The 11805-nt window shown below is 37.6% G+C and overlaps 1 protein-coding gene across 1 annotated transcript; it reads right to left on the bottom strand.

The window, feature by feature from the left end:
- Positions 1–9322: 9322 nt before the first annotated feature.
- Positions 9323–11277, bottom strand: LOC307120928 (uncharacterized protein). The gene is made up of 5 exons (XM_079808205.1): positions 11178–11277; positions 10768–11100; positions 10525–10629; positions 10296–10393; positions 9323–9852 (listed from the first exon to the last, which is right to left on the bottom strand). Exons 1-5 carry the CDS (start codon positions 11239–11241, stop codon positions 9757–9759), a joined length of 696 nt encoding a protein of 231 aa, XP_079664331.1. The 5' UTR covers positions 11242–11277; the 3' UTR covers positions 9323–9756.
- Positions 11278–11805: the final 528 nt, after the last annotated feature.

The raw sequence follows: 11805 nt of genomic DNA, 5'->3' as shown, positions 1-11805 counted from the left end.
GAACTGAACTTAAACGCGTAGTTCATTCTTCAGAATTAACGGTGTATATCGATTAGTGCTGTCAACGTTAATGCATTAACACATGTAATTAATTTAAAGTCCTTAACGCGTTAACAGTATTTAACGCAAATAAATTACAGAAGTGCGTGAAGCTGCGTTAGATGATCTTAGAAGTCGGAAGTTTATCACAATCACACTGAGCATGTACAAGCACCTGTTACCCTGGTAGGAGGACATTTCCATTCTAACTTTAACCCAATTCTGCTTCTCTTTTTTGTGATCAGGCCATTTTAAGCCGTTAAACTCTGGGAAAGTTTTCAGTGATCCAGTAATCGAAATCATTCAAACAGTCCAAACATTGCTAATGTAAAGAAGGCCAGGCTGATTAAATCAAACATATCAGAGAGAATAGAGACTCGCATTGCGTTTTAAGTTAATTAATAATTCCAGTGTGCTTTCCTTTAAAACGAGCTCTGTTGTATTCTGAAGAGCGTTTCTGGTGACATACAGGAGTCATACAGTAAGCGCGAGAGTCTGTTATATTGATGCACAAAGAACAAACCATGTATGTGCGCTCTTGATCACTGATCACACGCTGCATTCATGTACAGACGCATTTAAGTACATTTGCGTTGTTTCCACACACACTCAGGAAGGATAATGTTTGATTTGTCATGTGTATATTGTTGTGTTTAGTTATCGTAGTTTTATGCAGTCAAGTCAAAGTGGTTGATTTAGGAGTTTTTTGGCATCTCTGTGTGCTCCTGTTCGGTATCGCAGCTTGACTCGTTGTTGTTGCTCTGTACACATACTATACAGTATACACTGTGAATTCTGTAAAGTGTTTTTTTCTGTAATGTTTTTTTTTCTTCATGGGTGCTTAGGTGTGTATAAATGTATTATATAATATAATTATATGGACTCCTTATACACTCACCTAAAGGATTATTAGGAACACCTGTTCAATTTCTCATTAATGGAATTATCTAATCAACCAATCACATGGCAGTTGCTTCAATGCATTTAGGGGTGTGGTTCTGGTCAAGACAATCTCCTGAACTCCAAACTGAATGTCAGAATGGGAAAGAAGGGTGATTTAAGAAATTTTGAGCGTGGCATGGTTGTTAGTGCCAGATGGGCCGTCTTTCACAATCTGCTCAGTTACTGGGATTTTCACGCACAACCATTTCTAGGGTTTACAAAGAATGGTGTGAAAAGGGAAAAACATCCAGTATGCAGCAGTCCTATGGGCGAAAATGCCTTGTTGATGCTAGAGGTCAGAGGAGAATCGGCCGACTGATTCAAGCTGATAGAAGAGCAACTTTGACTGAAATAACCACTCGTTACAACCGAGGTATGCAGCAAAGCATTTGTGAAGCCACAACATGCACAACCTTGAGGCGGATGGGCTACAACAGTAGAAGACCCCACCAGGTACCACTCATCTCCACTACAAATAGTAAAAAGAGGCTACAATTTGCACAAGCTCACCAAAATTGGACAGTTGAAGACTGGAAAAATGTTGCCTGGTCTGATGAGTCTCGATTTCTGTTGAGACATTCAGATGGTAGAGTCAGAATTTGGCGTAAACAGAATGAGAACATGGATCCATCATGCCTTGTTACCACTGTGCAGGCTGGTGGTGGTGGTGTAATGCCCAATTGGGCATTGTTTAAATGCCACGGCCTACCTGAGCATTGTTTCTGACCATGTCCATCCCTTTATGACCACCATGTACCCATCCTCTGATGGCTACTTCCAGCAGGATAATGCACCATGTCACAAAGCTCGAATCATTTCAAATTGGTTTCTTGAACATGACAATGAGTTCACTGTACTAAAATGGCCCCCACAGTCACCAGATCTCAACCCAATAGAGCATCTTTGGGATGTGGTGGAACGGGAGCTTTGTGCCCTGGATGTGCATCCCACAAATCTCCATCAAATGCAAGATGCTATCCTATCAATATGGGCCAACATTTCTAAAGAACGCTTTCAGCACCTTGTTGAATCAATGCCACGTAGAATTAAGGCAGTTCTGAAGGCGAAAGGGGGTCAAACACAGTATTAGTATGGTGTTCCTAATAATCCTTTAGGTAAGTGTATTTGGTTATTTGGTATCTTTTTGGAGTCTCCAATGATCCTTGAAGCTTGCAGGAAATACAGTTTTCTGATTGTTTACTTTGCTGGATATAGCAAATGATGACAAAATGAATGTGTTTACTTAGATAAATGACGTATGCTTAATTTCACGCTAATTATGCGATTAATCACGATTAAAAAATGTAATCGACTGACAGCCCTAATATTAATTTTGAGGGACATTGCTTAAAGTCCTGTCATGCATAATACAGTGTTTTAGTTGTTTTTCGTGGATCATGTGAACGATCGTTTTGATAACGTTGTCATCAGTACAAGGAAATAATGTTTCCATTTTTAGTACATCGCTGTTGTGTAAACGTACCCTCAGACAAATGGTGACAAAGAAAACTAAGACTAAAACTAAACAAATGAGAGAAACTGAACATAACTGTGACAGGGGAAGAGTGAAGCATGTGCTTATGGTTGTGGGTAGCTGTTATGCACATGGCGTTCATGGTTTTCTGATGGGGCGGAGCCAATGGCTGTACACAGACAGCATGATCTGTATATGGAGAAGAGCAACACTGTTATCATCTAATCTTAAGTTACTTCAAGTTACAATTAATAGCTAATGTGACAAATGTTCATGCTGAATGTAACTTTATAGAATGTGAATATAGTGAACAAGAAGTTACTTATCACTGCATTAATGCCGGCATAGCTACGAAATAACTCAATGAATAAAGCAATACGCATGATAGCCTTAATGTCGCAACCCACAACCTAACAACAAGCTCTACCCTTCAGCACAGTGGTAAACACAAACATTTCTACAAATAAACTCTTTTAAACGTACTGAACATTAAAACTGAACAACATAACTGAACATTAAACAATAGACTTTTCCTTTACTCAAAAACATATTTCAACATTTACTCTCTTGATCCATGTCCTATGCAAAGCATGCTACAAATGACAATAAAACAAATTTGCATTGCTTCAGTCCATTTTAATTAAATCAATCTAACAAGCAGCAAAACATTTTGTTTTGTTTTTTAATGCACTTGCTTTGGATTTGAAACTTTACGTCAGGGTTTGCAGACAAGTAACCACAATCAAGAGGAAGTTAGAGTCAGGTTTGCTCTGAACACAACCGTAGTCTTAAAATATTGCCTACTTTATTTTTATATAATGTAAAAAAAAAACTAGTGGCTTTCGCTTCCTGCACACTCACTGATGCTAAAAAAAATCCTATAGTGGAGAAGGAGTCTCTGGCATGTGTGTGGGCTACTGAGAAATGGCGAATGTAATTATGGGGCCATCGCTTAACACTTCGCACAGGTCACCAAGCACTCATCACTCTACTAATCATAAAAGGAATGGGGAGAGTCGGAAGAGCTTGCTTGCTTTTAAAGATGCCTTTATTTTCAAAGGAATGAGGTTGTTAGCCCCTGTAACCCTACCATACACCTTGATTCTTGGCCCATTAGGCTCACCAGGGAGTAGTATACACAAAACAAAGATTGCAGGAACTTTACTGGTGGCCGCAGATGGACTCTCAGGTCCAGTCAGCTATCTCTACATGCACTCCCTGCCAGTCCAATGACAAATCTGCTGTGATGCATCAGCACCCCTGCAGCCAGTTCAGTTTCCTGAGGGCCCATGGAAAAAGGATAGTCAGACCATTCGAAACAGCCACCCCTGCTTGCCGATATGCCATAATGCTCACAGACTATTGACCAAGTGTTCTAAGCTTGCATTTATCTATCAGTGCTACTGATACTACTGAGGATGTAATCAAATTCCTGGGTACCGTCTTTAGTCGTCATGGCAAACCAGAAAGCATTGTTACGGACAATGGTACTCAGTTCACCTCAGCTGTCTTCGCTGAGTTTCTGAAGGCACAAGACATAAAACACATCCGTACATCTGTGGACTACCCTGCATCTAAAAGTGCAGTTCACCGTGCACCGAAAGGTTGCATCAGACAGCAATTCAGCACTCACAACCGTGGAACAGAGCTGTCACGGAGTGGCTTCAGGTGTACCGGGCAACCTCTCACGCTACTATGGACATCACCATATGAATTGTTATATGGGAGGAAGATGTGAACCAAGCTTAACATATACTGCCTTTGCATGGTGAGGGCAAATGTGATCTTGCTGCTGTCTATGAGAATGTGAAAAAGAACAGGACAAAATGAAATAATACAATGATTGCAAACGCACTGCTCGCACTCCTCCCTTTGGCCTGAGAGGGAGAGTGAGGATAAGGCTTTCTCATGCAACCCTAAAAGGCCATTCTAGAGTCTCTGCTCCTGTAAGAGTAGAAAAGAGAGTGGGACCCAACACATTCCTATACATACCCCTTTTCCACCAAGGCAGTGCTGGTTCAGAGTCAGAGCCTAGTTTCAAATCGGTTCTTTGTCTTTCGACACCCAAAGCACCAGCTCTATAACAGGAAAAGTGGTTCTTAAGTAGCACCAAAACATTGTTGGTCTAGAAGTAAGAACCGCTTGCGTCAGGGGCTGGGGAACCCAAGCTTGTGACCGCCAATTTTGAAATAGCAGCAGATTGTAATCTCCGTTTTCTAAAAATTACAGCGAGCTGCACGAATGCGTTGGATTCACTGTGTTTTGATGCCAATATAGGATCGTAAAGCCATGTGCATCAATAATAACACAATGTTCCCATAATTGTTGATGGAAGGCTTGATCGAGATGCATCAGCGCTGTGCAGAACGATTGCCGTATGACATTAAAGTACAATGAGAGCATACGACTCCTCATGCTTTTGAATCGCTCTTGCGGTACTTTGACTGATTGCTCTGCACAGCGCCGATGCATGCCTGGTGTGTTTGTTTCCCGCTGCCTTGCTAGTGTTGCTGAGAAAGATGAGACGTATATAGTAATGTAAGACCTGGCTCTGTGGTGGCTCTCTAGCATGTGGAAAGGCAAACCGGCTCTTAGAAGGCTCGTCAGTCGAATCAACTCCGGACTAGCACTGGCTCTGAACCAGCACCCGGTTCATTCTGGTGGAAAAGGGGTATCAGTGATGGGGAAAAGTGGAATGCTGCTCACCTGGAATACTCACCAGGATTGATTGACCATGCCAGTTCTGTGAAAGACTCGCGTATGCGGCATAAGCTTATTTGAAACAAAGACTATGTGATAAACTTAACAAGACCGTCCTACAAGTGGCACAAAGTGTAGCTCTCACAGGAGAAACTTGTTATGAATGAGTTTAGCACTTTTTTTGACTTACAAAAGTGTTTGAAGTAACAGTAAAGAAATGTTGAACATGTTCAAATGGCAATGCATTACTTTTGCTGACAGTTCATGTATTTATGTCATGAGTAAAGGCAACACATACAGTAAGTCACTGTTTTATACATAATAGTTGACTAAGTTGCCACAACTACTTCATTCAGAGTACATGTTTCCTGAGTTAAAAGGAATGTTTTAACAAAGAAGGGAAATGTTGTGTCTCTGATGTAATACCTTATGCTGCCTCTTGAGCCGCTGGATAGGAGGGGAGAGGAAAGTTGGTTTTAAGAAAAAGAGAATAAGACGTGTGCTTAGTGTTAAAGGCAAGGGGGTAGCCCAGCCCCCGGAAGCGTACCACCCATAGGCTAACCAAGCCATCACCTGTTGTTAGCATCCCATTGACTCCCATTCATTTTGGCCTCACTTTGACAGTGAATATCTTTACATCTGAGGCGTTTAAAGACTCCATTCGTCCATTGTTTATTTCTAAACAAACACGACAATGTATAAAAGGCTCCATTACCTTGTATCTTACACTGTCGCCCCGTTGAAGCTGTTTTTGTAAAATATAGGCTAACGATTGCGTCATAACCACGCGACTCTGTCGCGCTGTTGAGCAAATTACCATATAGACCCGAGGAGAAGCTCGTAGGCAATCTTTTACTGTCTATGAGGCAATCGGGGGGACGTGGAGGCATAAACGCAGATAGAGATTTTGCAGATCCTGCTTCATTCATCAAAAGTTGCTCCTGCTCACTCTCTCTGTCTGTGCAAGATTCGGTGATTCAGATTTTACGTTGCACATCTACTAGAAGACTTGCCACTGTCAGACACGCTGATCAAGTCACATCTACGTCGTCAAGCTCAGTCTGAGGCTGCGCAGTACGCTTAGCCATCAGGAAGTAAGTGCTCCTAGTGTGACTTCAATTCTCTCCGTCGAAGTCTATATGGTCGCTGTGTCCATTTCTTTTACTGTCTATGGTTAAAGGGCATATTGCAGTTTTTTTTTTTTCAAATTGAATATCTAACCTTGTATGAAAATTAGGGTTGGGAACCGAGAACCGGTTCTTATGCAGAACCGAAACTGATTTTTGGAAAATACCAGAACCGCGCGAAATTCCTAAGTTTCGGTTCCGAAAACGGTTCTGGTGCAATGTGTGTGCGAAGCGCTGGAAGCGTATCCGAGTGACAGCCAGTGTTGCCAAGTCCGTGGTTTTCCCGCTTTCTCGTTTTCCACTGTTGCCGCGGGCTGTGTTTCATGTCCGCGGGTTGAAGCGATTGTGCAATTGTGCGGGTTTTGTTGTGAAAACCTGGCAACTCTGGCTCACCTCATCATGAATATTAATTACGTTGCCTGCCGCTTCCAGAAGTGCAACGAACGCACGCAGTTCAGCACTGAAAGCCCTCGCGCTACACATTTACGGTTTTGCGTCAGATATTTTCTCGTTGACCACCAGCATGGCGAAGAGAAAGTCACAAGTATGGATTCATTTCCAAAGAATGAATGATAATGAAGCAAAATGTAACACGTGAAAAGTTAATAACATGCAAAGGAGGCAGCACTAGCAATTTGACAAAACATTTGCTACAGCACAGAGTGCCTCAGGGCTTATACCAGATTTATAGTGAAAGGCCTATATATATATTTTGTGCAATATATATATATATATATATATATATATATATATATATATATATATATATATATATATATATATATATATATATATATATATATATATATATATATATATATATATATTATATATATATATATATATATATATATATATATGTATATATATATATATATATATGTATATATATATATATATATATATATATATATATATATTTGTCAACCGTTGAGTCACCATGGTTTAGGTAAGCGTTTAGGCACAATTACCTTTGTAATGCTGAATTGCAATTTACTTTTTACAAGTTCACTGAATAACTGAATTACTATTAAATTAATATACAACTAATTAATAAATATAACTAATAAATATCATTTATAACTTGGTTTTATTCAGAGACAGAGAGATAAAATGTAATAAGACAATTTCAGAGGTGTTCATTTGAAAAACAATGTGTTGCAAGAATGGCTTAATTAATACTGTAATATATGTACAGTACAGGACTTTTTTGACATTGCCAACCTGTAAATAAATTTTAGAGCAAGTAATAAACACAAAATGGATTGTTTGAGTTGCGTATTGTGCCTTTTTCCTTTACCACTATTTGTTTAATAATTTTAATGGAACCGGAATCGGAACCGGAATCGTTAGGCGGAACCGGAACCGGAACCGGAAAATTTCTCACGATTCCCAACCCTAATGAAAATACACTATGAATAGTTAATGCAGGATTTAAAATGTTTTAAAAAGACATAAGAGCACAAATTTAGTAGATAAAGTGGCTGTTTCGTTTGTTTGTAAAAAAAACTTTTTTTAACATTGCGTCATATTACGTCACGAGAGGGAGTTGTTTGCTAGGCTTTGCGTTGTCTCTGTGTAGAATGTTGGTATTTAGGATTCCGTGTGTTTTCGGTAGTTTTTTAATATTTCAATGTATCATCGTCATGGTAGATTATTGTGTCCAGCCTGTCAGGACATCGAGTCCACAGGTTTCCTAACAAAATAAAAAGAGACAGGACTTCACTTCTGCATCTGCTTCGAAAAACGCGGTGGTGTGTGTGGCATTCAATTTAGATCGGAGGATTATCATCCCTGCGATATGATGGACTTCAACATTGTAATACTTGTGTAAAGCATGATATTTAATGAATAAACATCCACATGCGATGCTTCTTTACCGTTGTTTTTTACGTGAATTCATTTCAACATTGATGAATACAAATTATGTACACACAAATGCATACAGTCTCACACTTCTCAAAACAGTTTTGAATTATGTGCTGGTAATGTAAACATTTTATTAATGCCATGTATGTACATTCAAGTTCACTCAACTACATACTCATGGCGTCATATACATCCTCACACTATCTGTGAATCGGCACAAAATTACTAATAAACTAATAAACACAATTGACTGGGTGCTCTAACCTGCAATATGCCGTTTAACGTGGAGTTTCTGTTCAGAATAAAATAGGTCTCTAGATGTAAATGGTGCTGTGCTTACTACTCAGATACCTAACACATATTAGAGAGGTGTTGATTTTTTGATTTTCATTTTTTGAATTTTAATGAAAATTAACAGAATATTTAAAAAGTGGAAATAAAGTGCATTTAATAGTGGGAATAACGTGTTTAATGGGTAGGGTTAGGGGTAAGTGCAGGGGAGGTGATGTCAATTACAAGTAATATCCCAATAAAGCAGCATATATAAACAATAAATATAATCATATACACTGAATATGTTATTATTATTTTATAATGTACAACACTACACTGAGATACACTATCTGCCACCACTATTTCCACTGAGTATGAATAGCATTAACTTAATGCAAAGAAAATTCTGCTGCTTTAATTTAGTGTAAATAAGATCTATCTCTATTTTCACTTAGTGTAGAGAGCGTCTATTGCTAAGAAAATGCAGCATTGTTTTTACAGGTTTTCTTGAAAATATATGGTCCATTTTTGCGTCGCAACCCACTATATTTTAGCATTTTATTCATCTCAATGGCAGTTGTTCAGAAGTTGCTGTGAATGTCATTTTCAACAAAACTGTGAAGTCTGTACTTCCTGATTCTAAAACACAAGGGGTTGATGGTTTTGCTGAGCTTTTCAGTTCAATAGTCACATAGTGAAATTAAACGGGTTGAAGTAAAGTAGTGTAGTAAAGTAGTGTTTTGTTTCAGGCAAAAAGTACTTCACATGTCTTCACTTGGTAAATGTTTAAACCACTTGTCTGTAAGTTACATGTTTGTTTCGTTTATCAACTGACCAAACCAGTGGAACACTTCATTTGCACGAAAACCACATTGTGTCAACCACACAGAAACAGAGCAGAAGTCACCTTTTTTAATATGTAAGAACCACATTATTTAGAAGCAAAAACAAATAATAATAAAAACTTCACTATAGTTATTAAGCTTTGTTTCTATAGCAGCAAATATCTATAACATGCAAAACATAAAGTAGCTCAAATTTTCATTCGTAAAAAATTGCTCTAACACACAAACCACATTGCCCTCTGGTTTACTGCATGCAAGCATGAACATCTCAGATGAAAACGTCTGTATAGCGATAATAATACCAGAGAATAGCATTGTATTAGTGTGTATATGTATATTTAGATTAAACACCAGAAAAAAGAAGATTTTTTTTTTCATTAATGGGATCTTGCTTTTCATTGACATTGATTTGAAGAAGCATTACAAGTATAACAATTTTAGTTTTGTGAAAATACATATGCAATTTATATTTATAATGAGTAATACTTCATACAGCTTTTACTGGCTGAAGAAAAGAGTAGGTGGTCTGGTCCTGACAAGGTCTGTTTCGTCTGGAGCGCTTGGTGAAATCAATTTCCGCATACTGGAAGAGGACGATAATACAAATAAATGGCCATATACTGTATGTAAGACTTAATGTACAGTCAGCCGATCAGAAAATAAACCTTTCAGGGTGATCAGGACACGAAATGAAGCATAAGGGTTTTGAAGGCCAAAAAGAAAGGATGATGTGAGACATAAAACTAGCACAATGATCAAATACACAGTTTAGCAGTAATTATGCAAGAAAGATATTTGACCAGAATGCTGCAACTAACCAATCAGAATTGAGTATCCCATGTGTACAATGTTTTTAAATGTAATTTTCTAAAACACATATATAATTCATACAATATAGTACACTATCTGAAGTTGAAAGGATTTAAAGACAACTATCATATCACTATACTAACCTAAGAGCATAGTGCAATTTAAACTAATATATTAAAAAAATAATTAAGATAATTTATTAAAGAGGTATCTAACCTGTGGATCAATCGTGTTTTGAACTGCAGTGGCACTTTGAGGTTTCTCTGAAGTATTTTTAGATCTTCTAGTTGCATCAATACAGCTCTTCACCAAACCTGAAGCAACAGTGAATAAACATCACTGGAACTCTTCTTCATAGTTTAAACACAGAGCAGATAGATATGGTTGAATTTGTGTTGATTTAGAGATTGTCTCCTTGTAGTTAATTCAATGACATTTTACACACCTATCACTGCAATGATCAGAAGCACATTCAGCAGGACAGATGTGATGGTCAGATCTTTCCATGGTATCTGATGTTGTGGAGCTGTGATATTATTTTGAAAAAAGTCTGTAAAAGGTTTGTAGTTCAATCTTTATTCAGTTTCTGTCTTTAAAATGAATCTACCAAAATATTAGTTCTTCATACATATTCAATATGGAATCCATTGTGTGGTTTACAAAGACATGAAATTATAAAAGAACTTACCGCTCATGTAGATTTTGGTGCCGTTGTTGAATTTTAGCGGTTCACTAGTTTTCACACAATAATAAACTCCTAATTCATCAATGGTGATATTTTTGATGAACAGACTACTGTTAGTTTTCACTGAGTATTTGTGTTCAAAGATGCTGTTTTCATATTTAGCTCTTTCATATATGCTGCTGTAAGTGCGTAACATCAACACTGGAGGATCCGGTGATTTCAGTTTGTACCAGTAAATCTCCTTTATATCAAGATCACAAGTTATAATCACATCAGATCCTAAAGTCACTTGTGTGTTTGTTAGACTCTCTGTGGCTTTATAACACACAAACAGATCTATGAGAGAAAAACACATTTATTAAGATATCAGATCAAAAGAAAACTGACTCAATGAAATGTGCTGAGAAACTCACAGATGTGCAGCGGTATGATCTTCATTGTCTGATCCAGATGAATAATATCTGCTATACTGATCATTCAAACATCTCGTACTGTGAGAGGAAACACCAGCAGCTTTAGATGAAACCACAAACTCACAGACAAGAGGGGAAGTCAGAGCTGGGCTTCTCTGATACCATTATAATTCTTAAGTTTTTGTTAAAAAAATAAAATGTAATAGTACTATGTGTACTGTGAGTATACCAGAGCTATAAATTCTCTTTCAGAATCCATATTTTACTTCGCAATCTGAATGCAGTGTCCATTTAAAAAGCCATTTAAGCATGTATAATCTCACATCAAAAGCACCTTATGTAATTAGCATAAAAAGCACTAAAAGCGAGTACATCTATACTGTATACCCTTATATTATTTTCCTGTCTTTTATTCCAGGAGATCCAGTCATGTAAAACATATATTCTTTTCAATTATATAACATCTAAGGAACACTTTTATTTTTCAGGAATTATTAATGCATTTGTTTAACTTCCATAACTAAAAATACATTTTAAAATTGATGCAACTTCTACAAGGATATATTAATCAAACAATACTTTTGATATAGGTCTTAGATTTTTGCAGTTTGTAAAAAGGATATACTGT

Source organism: Gobio gobio, assembly GCF_949357685.1.
Source record: "Gobio gobio genome assembly, chromosome: 24".
Classification (NCBI taxonomy): domain Eukaryota; kingdom Metazoa; phylum Chordata; class Actinopteri; order Cypriniformes; family Gobionidae; genus Gobio; species Gobio gobio.
This window is presented reverse-complemented; position numbering and strand designations above follow the sequence as displayed.

Coding starts and splice junctions, on each gene's coding strand:
- LOC307120928 (XM_079808205.1), bottom strand. CDS start 11,241: ATGATCAGTATAGCAGATATTATTCATCTGGATCAGACAATGAAGATC. Junction 10,630..10,767: donor CACCAAAATCTACATGAGCG/GTAAGTTCTTTT, acceptor AACCTTTTACAG/ACTTTTTTCAAAATAATATC. Junction 9,853..10,295: donor AAAACACGATTGATCCACAG/GTTAGATACCTC, acceptor GTCCTCTTCCAG/TATGCGGAAATTGATTTCAC.